Source organism: Anoplopoma fimbria, chromosome 19, assembly GCF_027596085.1.
Source record: "Anoplopoma fimbria isolate UVic2021 breed Golden Eagle Sablefish chromosome 19, Afim_UVic_2022, whole genome shotgun sequence".
In the NCBI taxonomy this organism is placed as follows: domain Eukaryota; kingdom Metazoa; phylum Chordata; class Actinopteri; order Perciformes; family Anoplopomatidae; genus Anoplopoma; species Anoplopoma fimbria.
The window spans coordinates 3672403-3692761 of NC_072467.1; the positions used below are offsets into that span (position 1 = coordinate 3672403).

A 20359-nucleotide genomic window follows, 5' to 3' on the forward strand; every position below is an offset into this window, starting at 1 on the left:
TTGTGAACTCATTTATAATTCAGTTGTCTTGTTTTATTTTTTCATAACGGGTAGTTATGTATGTTTTTCTATTCTGAAGGTATTATTAGTATATAAAAAACATTTGATATGCTTCAAATGTAATATATTTTTAATAGTCCTGATTAATAATGGTACATATCGATCCTTAAAGGACATATCTTTTCAGGTTTGCTTCCCTACAGATGGGTCAGGGATCGGGGAAAGCTGAGGGGCAACACCCCTGGAGCTGTTATGGATTCCTAATCTCGCTCAGGACTTATGTTTTTTCTCACCTAGTGCGCTTCTTGAAAAAAATATACTGTCCAATTATGACAAACAGGACAGTTGTGATGAATGGAAGATGTAATATATAAGTGAAATGTATTTGTGCAAATCCACTATGTCACCTATCTACCGTGCTAGTACCTGGAACACACGTATGTAATTCAGTAAATGTTCTGGCAAATTTTAGCATTTTTTTTCAGAGAGAGCCATGAATCTTCTTCCAAACACAAAACAATTAATGGACTGATTGAGTGAATTGGAGTAAAACTGAACCCGTTTAACTCGTGGTCTGACAAAGTCAATAAATTGGTGCTGGGACAATCAAAGAACTGTCCTCGGATTTAGGATACGCAGTCTTGGAAAGACGGGGTTTTAATAAGTAGATATCCTTATTCTCCTGTTTTTTTACGATATGTTCATTTTTCCCCGAATGAATTTGGTGGTAAACGTAAAAAGCAGACTCTGGGGTTAATGCCCCAAAAGATCAAAGTGAAAAAACATACAGGTTTCCTGCAGCCATCATTTATATTAATTTGCTTTGAAAAATGACCCCTGTTAGATATATCTGTTGTAAGGATACAGGAAAGGAAAATAGCACAATAATATAATAATCATTTTTACTATTGTATATTTTTATTAATGTCCATCCAGACGCCGTAGAGCAAGGCAGGTAACAGCCGTGGAATTGCTCCGAGGCTGACAGTATTTGTAAATACCTGTTTAAATGTAAAGCAGGTTGACGCTGGATGAGAGAGAAAAAAAATATTTTGAATCAGAATCAGGCAAACCAAATTAAAGGGGGTGCAAATCCCCCATGTGCCTTCTCCCTCTCCATTTCTGGCCTATCATTTATCTCTGGACCACGGTGGGGTTGTCATGTCGACCAGTCCACAAGTTACTATGACAACGGCTCAAGGGGAGGCACTTGCCAGGGAGGTTATTGCCTCCTTGGGGATGTAAGAAGGACAGGGGGAATGCGAGCAGAGACAAAGATAGGGGGACTTATAGGCACCAAAAAGGCTCGAATGAAGGGAGAGGTCAAGTCTGAGTATGTTAACTGGGAGTGTGTTTGTGTTTGTATGGCATACTATAAAGGTCAGTTTACATTCAGAATCACGCAGAGGTGGACACAGTGTGTAAATCAGAGTGGCTCCACTGAAGCTTTGGAGAACAAAGTTTTCTCCCTGCTGGACGAGGCCTCTCCTGTACATGATGTATTACACTTCCTGCTCAGTGCCATACCCTGGGGCAGAAAGGGGCGGGGGCAAAGGGAGGGAGTGACATTAAGGACCCTCCAAGGTGTCAGATGGGTCCCCAGCTTCCCCCACATTTTTGTCATATAAATGTCATAAAGACAAGTTTGGAGTTGGGGAGCTTTTGGCCCTCCTTCTGCCTGGGGGGTATCATGGTGGTTAATTGCCCCATTAGCACTGACAGGCTAAATTGGTGGAAGGGCTAACTATATATTACAGTGAAAACAACAACCCCCGGCATACACCTGAGGGCATGGTGCGTTTTACAGTACCGCCTCTGCATGTTTAAGTGTGTATGCAAAGGAGTGTGTGTGTGTGTGTGTGTGTGTGTGTGTGTGTGTGTGTGTGTGTGTGTGTGTGTGTGTGTGTGTGTGTGTGTGTGTGTGTGTGTGTGTGTGTTTGTGTGTAAATTGTTAATGTAAATGGACATTCACACGAGAGCTTTAATATCGGTAAAATATTAAAATTCTATATTTATCACTACGGAAATGAACTCAAAGTTCTAGTCAGGAAGAGTGTCTCTCATATCTGTGCCGGACTCTCTCACTGCATATAACCAATCAGGATAATTATTCTATTCTGTAAAAATGTGACTTTATGTGAGGACTGCTTTAGAGAGGACTGTGTATTGTTGTATATATGAATTCCTTGCATGAGAAGGTAGATATGAAATGTGTGTGTGTTCACATGCCTTTTCATTGTTTTAAATAGGGCAAAAAAATATGCAATTGCAAAGACAAATGGAAATTTACATCAAGAGCCAGCGATGCAAATAATATGAAGTATCATTTGATAGCATTTTATTATTGTCCCAGCACTGTAGTGTAAAATGTAACATAATTTGTTTATGATAAAATTCAAATAGGCTACATAATTGGTTTAAAAGCAAAGCGAGATTTTCAGAATCAAATATTTTTTCCCTGATATCACATATGCATTTCCAGGTTTTTCCTATACATCAAAGAAGCAAACGTTTGATATGTTATAAATACACTAGAGTATTAAAAAAGGATGCACAGGTAAGGATGAGCAGAAAAACAGCAGGTCTACCTATTGTTTTAGCTTCAATTATCATTTCAACATTCAAACCCATACACGCAGGGACGCACCTAGCAGATCACTTCTTGTTTCTGTCTGTCTGTCTGTCTGTCTGTCTGTCTGTCTGTCTGTCTCTGTCACACACACGCTGCTATGACACACACATTGCAGTATGGACTAATGTTCAAATTATAACCCCATTCACTGTCATTGTCTTTTGCTCATAGAATTACAGAAAATTGTAACGTTCTAACTGCAGCCATAACAAAAAGAGAAAATATCCATGTAGGCATAAAGAGAACAGAGCAGCCACTGATTTATGTTTGTGATAACCTGCAATCTTTGCTTGGTGGCAGGTGCCGGACAGACAATCACTATACACGTTTTCAAATAGTAAAATAATTATTGGATGTTCTACACATGTAGAGCAAATCATTTGGCACTTAACTTATTGGTCAATGTAAGGATTCTTTACATATTTATAGTTGTACAAATACAAGAAAAATAATCAGAACAAAACAAGACAGACCAAAATCAAAATGTCAGTGTTCTCAAAACCAACACAAATAAATATCATTAATATTCATGCACGACGCCGATATGGCCTTGTAGTGCGAGCTGATAGTAACCTGACTGCAGTTAATGCTTTAACCTTTTTATATTCTGTGGTAATACAATAATATGCTCAAGACCTAATTAAGTATACAATATATTATTTGAGCTTACAAATAAATGCAGTTTTCACCTTCTTAAATATGGACGATCGACAGATTGCACATCCAGAGAGAGATTCACAATAGTATTATCATAACAATAGACCCGAGTGGCGAGGATGGGACGGCCGGAGCAGAAACCCCCCCAAAGGTCTTCTGTGATGACAAACACTGAAGTGGACACATCAATTTAGGCTTAAGTATTTTAATGTTATCCAAACAATGAGAATCTACCAGAAAACCAACCTGCAGCCCCGGTCCAAAGTCAGTCAAGGGGGCAATTTCTCATTTCATATTCAAGCATATTTAGACGAGACCCTTTTTGCTTTTTGTTTTAAGCATTCATTTTTTTTGACTTGTTTGTTAAATGTGAATATGTGTCATCCAGAAACCTTGCAATTAGAGGCTACAACTTCTCCAAAGCAGGTGGGCTATACATTTTTTTTTTTTTTTTTTTTTTTTTTTTTTAAATCTTTCATGAAAATAAAGCGATTTATGTCTAGGAAATAATTCTTACATTTGAGCGTCTAACGTCTGCTTTAACACAAACAAATTGTCTTTATAATATTCCTAAAATAACCCTCAAGGGCCTTGCAGTGTGCTTGTGGTCCTCAATAGTGAATCACTGTGATTGTGACGCATTTTGTGGGTAGATATTCTGGCTTCATAATGTTCCTCTAAAATCCCATTCTGTCTTTTTTTCTTGCTGAAAATTGACATTATTGTTGACTACTTGGTGGTATTTTAGAATATCTTTTGGGGCATTTGTAGTTTTTCTTTTGCGATATTGTTTTCTCCTTAACTTGAGTATTTCTTTTTTTCAGATCAGCTGGGATTCGTCCTAACATCCATCTAAAATACAGAACTGGGATTTTTCCATAACCACATTCTTGATGCAACCTTTCATCTGAAATCTACCATACTTTTTTTTTTTTTTTAAATATTGTCTTCTCCTCCCTGTCCTCTCTCTGCGTCCCTGTAGCCTCTCCTCCTCCCTCCTCCCTCCTCCCTCCCTCTCTCTCGCGGAATCCTATTGATCCAAACGGGCTAATTAGCGGTGTCTGCGCAATTACGCGCATGCGCACCAGGCGTAATCTCAGCCATTTTTTGAAGGAAACTAATTAGCAGGAATAAAGAGCCAAGTGTTTTCCCCCCACAGTGATCAGAACTCATTCTACCTCTGGAGCTCGCACAAACCCCTCCGTCCCCCCATCTCCCGTCTCCTCCAGCCTATATGTAGCTTTAATTACACTGTTGTTTGGGAACAACTTGGACCCCGCTGCTCTCTCTCCCTCTCCCCTTTTTTTTTTCTCCTCCTGGCTCCGTAAAAACGCAGAGGATCATTCATAAGGAATGAGTGGTCTCTCTATACGATTGTTTTCTGGACTACTACACATTCAGCGTACGGAGCTTTGTACCAGAGCCGCTGCAGAAATGTAAGTCTGCCATTTGTTTACGCTGTTAAAAGGGACGGGAGGAGAAGCTCAACCCCGGCGCTGGGGAGGAACGGGGGTTTTGTTTAGTGCAGCCTGTAAATCGCACAAATCAAGGTTTTTTTGGGGTTTGATCTGCTTGTGCATGCATTGGGTCACCTGTTACTGGACAGTGAAGGCGATCACTCTTGCTTTAGCTGGACCGGAGCGGTCCACTGTAAACAAAGGCTGAAGTAGTCTGGAGGCTGAGAGCTGCTCAGTGGCTTGACAACACAGACAGACCCGGGGAGTGAACTTCAACCCGTCCGATATTCTCCCAACAGTTCCCAGAATAATGCAAAAAAAAAAAAAAAAATACACCTTAGTGCTATTACCTTAATTGTGGTGTAGTCTGTATGCAGGGTCCTCAGGTGCGTTTAAAGCAGTGTTTGTGTTTGTCCAGGTCCTGTAAAGACAAACAAAATGCATTTTCTTAAAGTATAGCCACACAACTCTCCTCTCTGTCTTTCTCTCACCCCTTCACACCCATCTCTGTCCTTTCTCTCTATTCTTAACACACACACACACACACACACACACACACACACACACACACACACACACATGCACACACACACACACATACACACACACACACACACACACACACACACACACACACACACACACACACACACACACACGCACACAGCCTAAGACAGAGATTCGGGGGACACATTTTTCTGTTAGATATTTGAGCATCATTTTTTGTTGCACATTCCGTTGTATTGACACCTAATAACAAACATGTATTGTGCATTAAAACAAATTCTGTAATTCAATGTCAAATTTCTGATGTTTTGTCTCCTGTGCTTAACTGACATTATCCGAATCAGTTTGCAGCTGACAACAGGATTTACTCACATTAACACACACACAGATGCAGCCTACACACACACACACACACACACACACACACACACACACACACACACGTTGTTAAATGATGGTTTCCCGCACTTGTGATCGATAGAGAGCCAGGAATGTTTGTATAAATAGTTACATTGCCGATAGACCCAGGTTATTGATTGCAGTGTAAATGAAAATCTTTATCAGATTAGAGACTCTTCTCAGCTGCTGGCAGTCAGGCTCAGCCCCTCAGCACTATCCGGCGGGACAGTGGACAGCTGCAGTGGGCAAGGGTCTGTGGCCTGTGACATAAACACAGTACATTAAAGCACTATCAGAGTGCCGATATGAGCCATATATCTTTAAGGTGCAGAGAGGGGAGAGGGGGTGGTTACAGGAAAGAGAGAGGGTATTTAAGCAGCAGCAGCAGAAGGAGGAGGAGGGGGGTTGGTTGGTTGGTTGAAGGAGAAGGTGAAAGGGTACATTAAGGTCTCTCCTTGATTAAAAAAAGGTCAGTAATGAGATTGCGGGACACACACAGAGTAAGAGAGATGTAACTGTCTCATCTGGCATCCATCTGTCAGTTAGAAACAGAAGAGGAGGAGAGGCTCGATTTATATTTTTAGGAGGACACTGTCTTGATGCATGATTGTGCCGGTGATGAAGATTATTTGTGAAGCCTCATTGATACAAAATTTTAATCATTGGCTTGAATGTTTATGGTAATTCTTGTATGATAAAATGTCACAGCACTTTGCTAGTGTCATTAAAACCAGATTATTTCAAAAGCCAAGGAAATACTGTCTTTAATAATTATTTTAAACATTGCTTTAAATTATTTGTCTTTTAAACACACCATTATTGAAAATACATTAATAATACATAAAGTTTCAGTTTATAAAAAAAGGAATTCAATTTAATGTGCATCACTGCTTCATTGTTCATGTATACCGGTTTGTTTGTAGTGTGGAATCAATGAGATTTACAATAAGAGTATACAAATTTTAGCAGATTAATAATACATTGCACTGTAACACCACTAACTATTGCTTAAGAAATAACCACCAATTTTAATCAAAACCTGTCTGTAATAAAAAAAAAAAAATTGTATAAGCCTCATACAAGTATTTGTTGCATTTGGACTAAATACAATTACACAGGTGTTTATTGTATTGTGACCACCCCGTGTTTGCACTGCGTGTTATAAAATGGCTCGTGCTAAACAGAGCTCCAGTTTCCTCCCCTAATATCTCTGTATCAACGCACAGCGAAAGACAGATAAAAGCAGATAAAAGAACAGTTTTTTAACCCAGTGTATCAAAGTGTGGCAGTTTAGTGGAAGCCCTTCAGCTCAGAAGCATTCAGTTCTTTATTTAATCCTATCCCCTGAGAAATATTATGGACCTCCTACGTAGCCTTTACCCGCATTCCTCTACCTAGTTTAGCGCTTTTGCTATTGATTTTCCCATTAAGGGCTAACGCTAACCCCTGAGTAACCAGCCTCTGTATTGTGCACTGTGAAAGCAGTATTGAACAGATGCTATCCAGGGACTGTAATCAATGTCCTTCACTGTTATGCAATATTATTTACATGACTCATGTATTTAATTTTCTCCTTCACTTTTCTTCTGTCTCTGTCTGTCACCCTCTCCTCTTTCTCTCTATCTAAAACACAGGTGGGGTAACAATGCGTGGCAGCTGTAGCCTCTGGTATGGACAGCGGTGAGGGAGGCGGAGGGGATGGAGGGGGAGGAGAGGAGAGAGATGCTGACCTCAGTCCCCAGGCTTTATCTCTTCCTCTCCTGACCCTAGCGGTCGTTCCGGAGCAAGGGTCATCTTCTCATACCTCAGCCATGGCCCCTGCCAAAGAGCCCCTGACCCTGCCTCAGCAGGAGGAGGAGGGCGTAGAGGGGTCCCAGGCTAGAGAAGAGACCCAGGGAGGTGAGCAGAAAGAAGGAATCCGACATTCACAGGAGAATGGAGCGTGTCAAAAGCAGGGGATGAAGGAAGACTTCGGGGAGGGATATTTGTCAGGGCAAAGGAAGGAAGAAGGGGAGGTGCATGTAGGTGTAGGAGAGGCGTCAGTTACAGGGGGCCTCCCAGCAGCCCTTAGCAGCAGAGGGGGAGAGGAGGAGGAGGAGAAGGAAGAGGAGGAGGCCATCTCAAACCAAAGCCAAACCAAATCCAAATGTTCTTTATTACCTCAACAGAGCCAGCACAGCTCTTCTTCCAGCACTGCAAAGGCCAGTGGCACACTCGACAGCAAAACAGCCGCCTCTCCAAAGCCCTCCCCCACTCCTTCCACTTCTCCAAAGCCCTCCCCTTTTCTTTCCGCCCCTCCAAAGCACTTCACTTGTCCGTCCTCATCTTCTGCCCTGCTGAGCGAGACAGAGGTAAACGACATTAAGGGAGATCAGGGCTGGATTTCTGAGTTTCCTCAGAGCTTTAAATCCCAGCAGTCTACTCTTGCTTTTACACTGGCAGGCACGGATCCTGCCAGTACACCTGCTGAGGATGATGGGCCGGCAGGGGCCCCTCACTCTTCCATTTCCGACGGAGATGGTGCCAAAGCTCCAGAACCAAATGACAGCCAGCTAGACACAGAGGTGGATGACGAGAGAGACAAAGAAGAAGAACAGAAAGAAGCTGTCCTTAAAAACCTTAACCAAGACCTCTCTCCTAATTCACTGACCAGTCACATGACCATAATGCACTCACGCAACTCCTGCAAAACGCTGAAATGCCCCAAGTGTAACTGGCACTATAAGTCTCAGCATACACTGCAAGTCCACATGAAAGAGAAACATCCGGAGACGGGAGGCCAATGTGTGTGTGGTGCCACCGGGGGAAAGTGTGTGTGTGGCGGTGCAACACGAGGTGTGTGTTCCTATTGCAGCTCGGGGAAACCCCATCCGCGCTTGGCCCGTGGCGAAACCTACGCCTGTGGCTACAAGCCCTACCGCTGTGAGGTGTGTGACTATGCTACCTCATCGAAAGGCAACCTCAGCATACACATGCAGTCGGATAAACACCTTAACAACGTTCAAAGTGGGGGACACTCGAATGGTATCATTCACACTTCCCACATTACCACAAACAACAGCAGCTCCTCCGAGGTTAACGCCGTGGATGAGCCCACATACATGCCCCCACTTCCTACTCCCACGCCTGCTATCCAGCCCACCAAGCTCACACCACCCACACACACTCACTCTCATGGTAAACGTTGGCGGTGTGATGTGTGCGACTATGAGACCAGCATTGCCCGCAACCTGCGCATACACACCACCAGCGAGAAACACACACATAACATGCTACGGCTCCAGAGAGGATACTACCTGTCTCACTGTAGGAGTCTTGCCCCGCAGCTGAAACACTTACAAAACGCAGGTGAGTAATGCATCACTCGCTGTAATCTAAGCACAAAATGTATAAATAATAAATGTGCATATTCTCACAGTGGATCTCTCTATTTTATAGGTGCGGAGCTCTCCTTGAACATGCGACTGACCAGTCAACAAGTCGCAGATCAGCCAGTCACCCTTGGGTCTACACTGACTCCTTCTCCCTCCCCCTCCCCCTCCCCCCTCCAGCCCCGTCTCTGTCCCCCACTGAACCCCTCTCCCAGGGCGTGTTTCAATGCCTTGTCTGCTCCTGCTTTTCGTCCGACAGCTTAGAGTCTGTGGAGCAGCACCTGAACGCCCCTCGCTCTCTGCCCCAGTCTGAGTGGTGCTCCCTGGTCGCTGGTGGCTGTCACTGCCGGCTGTGCGGCTACACCACCGCGCTGAGGGCAAACTTCTCCTTGCACTGCCAGACTGACAGACACCGCACCCGGTACCAGCTTGCCGCTCACCTCCAGGAGGGTGGGGACAGGGGTCAGGAAGGGGCTGCCATTATTGCTAAGGGCAACCCCATCCAGCTGAGGTGCAACCTGTGTGACTACGTGACCAGCAGTTTGGACAAGCTGCGAGGACATTCCCTCAGCTCACACCACGAGGCCAGCGTCCGGGTTTACCGAGTCAGTACCCTCTCATTAATAACAACTTTAGCTTAGGGCATGCAAGCAGCATTTCCAACATAAATGTATTCATGATGATCCGACTAGATTTATAAACTGTTGTAACTCATAATAATTTTCATTCTCCCCTTTCTGCCTCATTATGTTTAGTTCCTGCAGCAGTATGATGGTGAGGTTGATGGGGGATCTTGGCTGTTCCATTGTCTCTTATGCAACCACTCCTCCTCTTCTAAACTACAAGTACTGAAACACAGTCAAACCCCAACCCATCAGCAGAGGGAAGGGCTACTACAGCTGCAGCCGATGGGCGGAGAGGAGCTGGCAGCCATTTTTACCATCAGGAAAAGCCCTGATGGTGTCACAGGTGAGAATATGAATCATGTGGCCGTATTTGATTTCATGTTGCGTGTGCTAGCTGACGTCATCGAGCAGATGGGGGGATTAAGATGGAAAGAGTGAGAAAATGAGTAATGGCTGTTGTTGAGATATTGATCAGGTAAATTGATTTGTCGATACACATCCTTGTTATACCCCCAATAACCCCTGTCAACAGCTAACTAGCACCTGCTAATCAATGAACCAATCCAAATCCCCTGAATAAGGATGGGGAAGTAGAGGCTAGTCACCCCGTCTGTTCAGGATACAACACTGAATTTACATTGTCTGGAGTCTGCACTGCTACATCTAAAATTAGTTTAACACTTCAGTTGTAAATTAAGTGCATCCTGTGATTTGTTTACGTGCAGATTAAGACTTATCGAGGTGAACTGATGTGTTGTAAGTCCATATTACCTCTACTCCACCTCTGAGGAGAATCTAATGGAGAATCAATACTTGATCAATAGTGTTTGGAGGCAAGCAAGACGAATAGAGCGGGGACTAAAGACATTGGTCTTTTTGAAGGATGCCATCTAGAGGATATTATAAACTACAATCAGCCCGATCATTTGTGAGAACATATTGTATGGAGCACAATGTTTGTGTAACATAATTATTGTTCATGTCCCCTCCCAGAAGAGCTCAGTGAGGATATGGAAACTTCCAGTGAGACCACCACTGGTCCTTTGGACACAACCAAAGACACTTATAACTTGGGGGCGAAGCAGATTGCTGAGGAGACAGGTATGTTAATTCAAATGATAGCATGATAACATACTACATACATAGTAAATATCAATCCATTTACATGTTCATTTGATTTTTTTTACTTGAAGAAGAAACTATGGAGGAGGAAAGAGAAAAGAGGGAGTCATTTCCATCAGTCAAGCGTCCATCCTCTCAATGCGAGGAAATGGAAAACTCTATTTCAACCAAACGCCCCAGAATACACCAGCAAAATCCGAACCAGCAGGTGAGCAGTTGAACACATTTTAATAATTTAAGTATGTCCTTGTTAATATGAAATTTAACAACTGACACAAAGAATGCAGTTCTACTGTAATCCCCCAAACTCATGCACACCTGTGCACTCTTTCAGCCTTCTAGTTCAACACTTTTTAACCATTTTTCTCACTTCTCTCCTTTCTCGACTCTTCCAGACTGTCCAGTGCCCTTTGTGCCAGGTTAAACTCCAACTCACAAACCTTCGACAGCATCTCACGCAAGTGCACAGTGTTGCACAGGACTGTGTGGACAAGCTCATCAGCACAGTAAGTGTATGCAAGTCTGTATTCGTTGTATTTGTGTTTGTCAGGAAGCAAAAGAAAACGAAAGAAGCAAAGCGATGGGGGGATGGGGGAGAGTGAAATGTAGGGAGACAATTCCATTAAGAAGGCACCAGAGAGAAAGGCACCGCTTTTTTAATGCATGTTTAAGTAGCTCCCCGCTATCATCTTTGATGCAGCCGTGCATTCTGTGTGTATGTGTATGCGCGTGTTTTAGAGTGGAAGAGAGAGGGGTTCGACTGAGTGAGTGAGGGAAAAGCCAGTCTTTCTATAATGCATGTTTAAGTAGCCCTCTATTACCAGAAGTGCAGTCAAGCTAAAAAGGGGCCCCCATGCTTTTTACTGTGTCTCTCCAACTAACAAAGACTGGTCATCTATCCACATCACCATCCTCCATCTCCCTGGCCCGTATGCTAAGTGGCCTTTGTCTCTTGCGCTCTTCGCCTCCACTTGACTGACTGCTTTTCACCCTTTCTCCCCTCTGCTGTCCCTCCTTCCCCCCTCTAGCTACTCCTATCATTCCTATTCAGCAATCTCTTTCCCTGCCCCTCCCTTTCTGTCTCTCCCAAGCTCTCCCTCAATTTCTTATGCGTTACCCCTCCCTTACTCACTCTCTCTCTTCGAAGCAGTTTTTTTTTGTTCATTGCCCCATACCTTCTCCCTCTCTCTCTCTCTCTTTCTCATATTCTATACCCCTTACCCCCTGCCACCCCCCACCATCGTCCTCCCTCCCTCGCTCCCTCCCCTTCGACCCCTCCCTCACTCTCTCTGATAGTAATTGAGGTTCATTAATTCAGACTGAGGTGATGATGGCCATTATGTACCTTGCTTTCCAATTACGCTCTCTAGATTAAGCCTGACCTTCAGTTTTCTCTGCAGTGTGTGTGCGCGTGTGTGTGTGTGTGTGTGTGTGTGTGTGTGTGTGTGTTCGGTTGTTCTTCTCTTTCTGTCTTATGAAGCTGTTACACAGAGAAAACTCTTGTCATGTAAATCTCATCTTTAGCTGTCTGTCCTTTCCTTAGGGTAGCTAGCTGTTCGCGTAGATATGGTATTTGCTCTCAGCGCTCGAAGCTGTGGAGATGGAGGTTTTCTGTATGAAGAATGATTTTAAATAAATTCATTATTCAGCTCAGTAAAGTTTTATTAAACCCTTGGGGCATGTTGGATGGAGCTGAAGGGCAGACCCACATATCTCACAATATACACTTATTACCAAATTGATGTGCCTTGCTGTCTATACTGCTGTGCAGCAGGCAGGTGCAAGATGTAACGATACACTCACAGATTCACACTTTAATGTTTAATGATATTAGGACAGGGTGTGCATGCACTCATGTTTATACGTCTGGATATTTGCTTGCCGTTATTCTGTACAATTAAATGTTTTATTCATAATATAGGATGGAGAAAATATGGTAATATCCCAGATTTCTCTCAGTCTGGATTGGTAAAACAGCCCTGATTATAAATGGCAATAAACCCCCTCCCAAAAAAAACATAACAAAATTGACACAGCTTCATTTTTTTTTTTCCTTCAGGTCACACTATCCATGGAACAACCCCAGCCTCAGCTGCAGACAGAACCACAGACGGATGATACTCAGAAAAATAAAAACACCAAGAATACCAATGCAAATTGTTCCAATACTGCTGATTCCAGTGCCTCAGTTGATTCACAGAAAAACCAAGGTTGGTTTAAAATGCATTGTAAAAAAGAGCATATTTTAGAGATTATTAAATAATCATAAATTCCAAACCATTTCACTGTAATTAGTTTAAAACACACGTCTTCTTGAACTAATGTTATGTAAAATGTATTATCACTATCTACTTTTTTATTTTGCAGGCATTTCAGTAGAGACCACTGAGGGAGATGTAGCCGCACCCAAAGATGTCACAGCTCTACTCACCCCACCCCTAGAAGACAACACCACCCACCCTTCCAATGTCAGACTGGCTCCTCAGTCCCCAACTCAGACCCCCCTCCTCCCCGACCGGCGACCCCCTCCTCTTTCTGATCGCCATGGTTACCGGTTCCGTTGTAGCAGGTGCAGCTTGGCGTTCCCCACTCAAGAGAAGCTCGAGCTGCACTGGCAGTACCATGCCATGAGGGCGGCGACAGAGTGCCCCCTCTGCTCTAGACAATGCCGCAGTCAAGAGGCCTTGCAGAGACACATGCAGAACACACACTCACAGCTGGACAACACACAGGGAGATAATACAGTCTTACCACCTCACACTGCACAAAACATGGAGCTAAATAAGAGTTCAGTTCAACAAGATTTTAGTTTATCACCTCAAGTTGGTCAAGAAGCAGGAGAGGGTGAGGATGAAGAGACAGAGGAAGAAGCACTAGGCATGGAGGGAAAGGAGCAACAAAAAGAAGAATTTAAAGAGAAGGACGTGATGGGTGAAGTTGATGGAGATGAGGACAGTATAACTGAGCCAGAGAAAGGGCCACATGATGAGATCATATCAGAACCTACTTCCAGCTTGTTTGTCAAGAAGAGCTCTAACCCCACAATGGACCGCTATCTGGATCCAACCAGGCCCTATAAATGCACAATATGCTCAGAATCTTTTACCCAGAAAACCATTCTTCTGGTCCACTATAACTCCGTGTCCCATCTCCACCGGGCCAGACGAGCCCTACAGGATTCTGGCACAGGTGTTGCTGTCCCTGAGGCTCCCCGTGGCCCAGATCCTAGGCCCTACCGCTGCCGATTGTGTGGAGTGGGCTATAGCCAGAGCTCCACACTGGACATACATCTCCGCTCTGTTCTTCACCAGACTCGAGCTCGTGCTGCCCAGAACTCAGCTCAACAGACCCCCACATCTAGTGTAGTTGCTCCAGTGTCAGTCCCCACTACTGCCACTCAGGCATCCACCAACAGAGAAGAAACATCAAAGGGTTTGCCATTCACCAAGAGGCCAGATGTAGTAAGCTCTTCAACCTCTTTACTATTAGGCTCTGGCTTAGCAGCTGAGGCGCAGCCAACCCTTCCTATCCCAACTAACAGCCAGCAGGCTAAAAGTAGAGTTGCAGAACTTATAGCATCAAGAAACCAGCTAATGCTAATACAACAGCAGCAGTTAGCCCAGGCTCAGGCACAGGCCCAAGCTCAGTTACAACAACACACGGCTCTGCTCCAGTCCCAATTGATGCAGCACCTTCCCTTAGGGACAGAGAATCTCCTCAAACAACACTTCTCCCTGGCACCAGACAACTTGCTCTCTCTCCAGCAGCAACTTCTTCTGCCCTTTTATTTGTCAGGAGACCTGAATATTAACCCAGAGTTAACGGTTAAGAGCCTCGATCTTAGTCAGTTCATATATGCCAACTCCATCCCCAAAGAACAGGTTAAGGTGGAAGTTAAAAGGGAGTCCCAACCTCAAATGGATGAGAAACAAACCCAGAGACAACGTTCAAACTCAGCTGTTAGCCAACCAAAGGATCGTGTGCAGTGTGAAGCCAAGGTTGAAGCTGGCTGCAGTGGAACTGCCAATAACCAGTCAGAAGAAGGACATAGCTATTCTTATCTAGAGAAAGAAAAAGAAGAACTGTCTGTTCCTACTGTTGGATTGCAGTGTCCTCCTCCCAGAGTGCCCTATACAGCTGTGAATGGCGAGCCTGTTCGAGCCCTGCTGCAGAGTTATGGCTATGAGTTGGCATTGCAATACATCCAAAGTAGACATAGACACCAGCAGCAAATACCAACCCATATGATACCAGATAAACTGGAGTGTTCTTATATCAACAAGATGGAGGTATGCTCAGAAGAAGAAAGACTTGAGCTAAGTGGACTACAGGATGGAAAGCTGGAAGGCTGTAACAAGGATCAGAATGGAGTAGAGGGCAATGGAGAGATAGAAAGTGACAAAAAAAAGAAAGATGAGGAATCAGTAAACAAAGTGAAAGGTTGTTGTGGAAGAGGAGAAAAGTGTAGAGACTGTGGCAAGTTTTTTTCAGATGCCTTGATTTTAAAAAGTCACCGGGAGTACATTCATAGGAAACTGTTTCCTACTCCTGCGCTGGAGAGGTTTTCCAGAGAATACAGGCTGCAGTATGACCAGATGTACCCGCTCACACAGCCTAAATCTGGGGAGAATTCAACTGCTTCAGCTGCTGCCCCAGTCCCGTCCTCAGAATCAGAAACAGCACCGGAACCAGTTATGCCTCAAGTTAAAAGCCTCACACCCTCACCTGAACCGTCATTTTCAGATCCCATAACCAAAACATTTGCTCTTGCCACAGACCTAACAACAACTGCCCCCAAACCTTCTTCTTCTCCATTTCTTTCTCAATCTCAAGAATTTCCACAACAAGATGCACCCATCCCAAGCACATCTGCTACAACTATTTCTCAAACCACATCCCCAGCTAACGCCATACCTCTTACTTTACCGAAAATACCAATGCCTCCTTTAGCCTTGCCCCAGCTTCCTGTAGCCCAACTGCCTTTACCTAAGCTTTCCCTACCCAACATTCCTTTTTCCATGGACCTTCCTCTCCTCTCTCCGGTTATGATGCAGTCTATGGGTCTCCAGCCCCAAACTTGGTTTGACTCAAGTGTGAACCCTGAGTTGGCAAAACTCTACCAATCTCAACTCAACCAAGCACTGCTCGGGCAACAGCCACAGCTCAGCCCTTCTTTGCTTGTCCAGCAACCCCAGCTCAGCCCAGCTTTGCAAGGTCAGCCTTCACAGATAAATTCTGCACTGTTGAGTCAACACTCCCAGCCAAGTCCCATCCAAACAGGACAGCAACCCCAAGTCAGCCCAACCATACTTGAACAGGGTAAGAGAACTCGAACCCGAATCTCTGAGGAGCAACTGACTGTCCTGAGGAAACACTTTGATATTAACAGCCTCCCCAGCGAGGAAGAGATGAACAAGATGTCTGCTCTGTCTGGGTTGCCTCATAAAGTTATCAAACACTGGTTTCGCAACACCCTATTTAAAGAGCGTCAGCGAGACAAGGATTCCCCTTACAATTTTAATAACCCCCCAACCATAGCCCTAGAGGAGACCAGAGTAGAAGCACAAAACCAGCCTCTTACACTTTCCCCATGTCCACTGTCCCCAGGCCTTCCAGACCATACCTCACCACAGCCCCAGACAACAGACCTCCTTAGAGGAGAGCCCCATAGAGGCCGACGCTCTTCCCGAACCCGCTTCACGGAACAACAGCTGGAGACCCTGCAGGGGGTGTTTGAGGTGACTCCCTATCCCAGAGAGGAAGAATATGACAGCTTGTCTGCTCTGTTGTCTCTCCCTAACAGAATCATTGTTGTGTGGTTCCAAAATGCAAGGCAGAGAGCCCGTAAAAATCAAGACCAGGGGACAGACGATGGATTAGAGGGGAAGAACCAACTTGACAACATTCATAGACAGAGAAATGGCTGCTACAAGAATGATGATGACAATAACAGCGGTGGGGATGATGCACACGATGAATCTCAGAATGAAAACTCCATGGATCTGACTTATGAGTATTACACCAACCCTGACTCACCTGTCCTTGATTCTTCCTCTCACTGCATAGAAAGTGAGCATCCAACAGCCAGTGGTGAACCAACACCTGTTACTAGGAAACAAGAAGACAAAACAATATCTTCTCAGGCTAACCTAGATCTTGTTCAAACTCAAAATGGAATTTCAGATGCAGACATCCAGCTTAAGGACATTGTTCCGGCCATGAAAATTAGGTCCTCGCCACAACCTGAGCCCAATCTGCAGCCAGAAAGTACTCCAGAAAGACCCCAGCATTGCTCCTCCTCCTCTTCACAAAAAACAGTACACACCATCACGTCCACAGCTCATTCCAGCCAGGGGCATACATGCAGCCCTCCTTCTGATCCCACTGTTGAAAAGCCTGTCGAAACATCACCCAGCCTCCCTGCTGCTTCAGAGTCTGACACAAGCTACATTCGGCTACCTGATGCCACCTCTGGCCTATCCACTGAAAACCAGCAAAAAAAACCGCTCAAACCCCAAACGCAGGCTCAGTTCCAGTGCAGTCTCTGCCCAGTGTCCTTGCCCTCATTCCAGCTGTGGCAGGAGCATCAGACCAGGCACCTCCTGGCAGCTCAGTCCCAGGTCCAATTTCTCCATTCTGGCTTCACAGACCGAACCATGCCTTACATGATGCTACACCCCAACCACACCCTGATGGCCAGCCAAATGCTTTCAGGGGCTATGTCCCAGATGCACCCTAATCCCACACATTCCATGATTTCACACTTAAACAGCATACAAATTAAGAACACGCTCCCTGATCACTCCAGTAACAACCTCACCAGCCTCTCTCAAAGTTCCCTGACACCCATGAAGCAGAATTCAAAGCTTATGTCAGAGATCAGTTATGAAAGCCAAAGGGGGAGTAGAGAGATTGAGGAAGATCACCGAAGGGATAAGCGTCAGAGAACCACCATCACCCCAGAACAGCTTGAAGTGTTGTATCAGCGCTACAGTATGGACTCAAACCCCACCAGAGGAGTCCTGGAAGGCATTGCACGCGATGTAGGCCTAACAAGACGTGTGGTTCAGGTATTCTATATATGTTTGTTGTGTTTGATTATGTGTGAATGCTTTTTGGAGGGAGGGACTGAAAGCAAGGCACAGAAAATGACTGAATGATTTTGTGTAACTCGAATTTTAAAATCATGCTGGTCCTTCCTTCACAGGTCTGGTTTCAGAATACACGGGCCCGTGAGAGAAAAGGACAGTTCCGGTCAATGGGACCAGGATCCAGTTTCACCTTGGGTTTGAACCACTTGCGCTGCCCATTCTGCAGGGCTCTCTTCAAGGTAAAGAGTGCCCTTGATGCCCATATGAGGTCACGCCACTGGGCCGAAGCTGAAAGAGCAGGCTACAACTTATCAATGAGTAATGGATCCAATGGGCAGATTGGGATGGCTATGTCATCTGTCATGGACAGACCAGGCCCATCAATCTCCTCCAACCTCATCCCAAACCATGGTTATGTCATCATTAACAAAGAGTTAAGTATGAAGCTACCTGTGACCTCTTTGTCTTCAACCACCGATCTGAACAACCCAGAGGACGATGATGACTATGAGGAAGACGATGAGGAGTACCCATGTGAGGAGGGTTCCAGTACGGCTGACCAAGGGTCTCCTAGTCCTGAGGGATCTGGGGGTCCAAGCTCAGATTGGGGTGAGATGCAAAGTCTGCAACAGCACCAACATCAGCAGCAGCGCCAAAGGACACAGATGAGTCACTTCCAGGTACTCCAGCTCAGAGACTTCTACAGGAGCCACCGTACCCCCAACCGACACGAGTGTGAGACACTGGGCCAGGAGTTGGGACTGCCTCACCGAGTTGTGCAGGTATATATTTCAAATATATCAATAAATGATAAAATGCAGTTTTAAAAAGGACTGTTTCTGTATTTTAAGGGTGATAGCTAATTTATTCATACTAATCTTTTTTTTGTAGGTGTGGTTCCAGAATGCCAGAGCCAAGGAGAAGAGGGCCAGGAGCCTGAGCTCTGACTCTGCAGAGAGGGAGCAGGCCGAGCTGTCCGCGGGAGCAGGGGAGAGAGACAGAGCTTAGAGAGGCAGACGACAGCCGCTTCGCTTCTTTCTACTACATTCTCCCCAAAACCCCTCCTGCACCTGCTGTTGATCTCTAAACATATACCTTGTCCACTTTGCTGCCAAACCTGTAACCTGAACACCCCAAAGATGCCGAGCCACAGTGGCCCAAAGAGAAACTCTCTCAACTGAAGTAGGAGAGAGCCCAAACCAAGACCTCTCTACCACAGCTTTCCTCTTTTCATATTGTTCTTAAACTCTTTCCCGGTCTGTCCGTTCACGTTGAAAAGAGCTCCTCTCCCTATTCCGTCAAGACACCTTACTACAACCAAACACCACCTTGATAAAATACCAACCAGATGCCACAGAGGCCAAAGAGCATTCTTCAAGTATGTGACCTCACTGCCCAGCTAGACCTGCAGTCTACCTCTCAGTCTGCATGACAGACTCATAGTGGGCCCTCCACCAGACAGTGCTAGATGACTAGCTGTGTAGCATGTAGTGCCAGCCTGTAAGAGGCTGGAAAATAAATTGTCAAAGAGATTTTAGTGTATATAGAGAACTCCAAAAGATAAACTTGAAGAAAAACAAAGCAGTTAACAGTGGAAGAAGAAGATGATGAAAAAAAAAAAAGGAAAAATATCCTTGAAAGATACGGAGGTATTCGCATAGAGCTTTTGTAAAGACTGACTCAGATTCCAAAGCTCGTAACCAAAATTTTTCATGTCTGTGGATTTAGTTTCAACACGTTTGTTTTCAACAACAAACTGCAGAGCTGACGTCTGTACGGTGAATGGGTGAGATCTGCAGCTGGCAAAATTAAGCCGAGTACCAATAGACTGACACGGTGCCAGAATGCAGCTTCACCCCCCACAAGCCAATGATGAGTCTTCTGTTGTACATGTACACCTTCTATGTTCCTTTAGTGGATAACAGCCCAAATAGCACAGAACGCAAAGGCCAGTTTGTCCTGAACGGGGCAAACTATTTTTTATAGCACTCAACCATTATACTGTATATGAAAACTTTAACCAAACTCAAATTTACATTGTGTGTGTTTAGTAATAGTTTCTTAATATAAATCTTATCGACTGAGATAAACTGTCTTGCTTCGATATAATAGTGTCATGATTATGAAAAGTTTATGACAGCTTTGATATGTTCAGGCAAGGTGACTTACTGCCTTTCCGTTCTATTTGAATATACCAATGGCTGACCAATGTTATTTGATTAATGTAAAGCTTTCTATGCTCAGGTCAACAGCTCAACATGGCTCCGCTTCAAATGTGGTCTTAATACTGTACTTTTCTGTTTTTAAAACAGAAGAGTCATGGTTTAACCTAGGACTAAGTATTAAAAGATATCTACAAAAACATCTGTATTTCAAAGATCTGAGCTTCTCACCACTGAGTAATAGATTGTTACAAAAACCTTATTGAAACGTGAAAAGTGTTTAATAGTGTGAGGGGTAAATGTACAGTATTTAGCTTTTGTATGGTTGACTCAAG

The 20359-nt window shown here is 44.6% G+C and overlaps 1 protein-coding gene across 1 annotated transcript; it reads left to right on the plus strand.

Annotated features, from left to right (window-relative positions):
• The first annotated feature begins 7322 nt into the window (after positions 1-7322).
• LOC129107904 (zinc finger homeobox protein 3-like) lies at positions 7323-18870 on the plus strand. The gene is made up of 14 exons (XM_054619513.1): positions 7323-8436; positions 8488-9000; positions 9091-9195; positions 9243-9628; positions 9779-9992; positions 10643-10750; positions 10843-10979; positions 11167-11277; positions 12831-12981; positions 13139-16342; positions 16394-17492; positions 17580-17841; positions 17979-18644; positions 18754-18870. The coding sequence occupies exons 1-14, from the start codon at positions 7323-7325 to the stop codon at positions 18868-18870; spliced, it is 8187 nt and encodes a 2728-aa protein (XP_054475488.1).
• The last annotated feature ends 1489 nt before the right edge of the window (positions 18871-20359 follow it).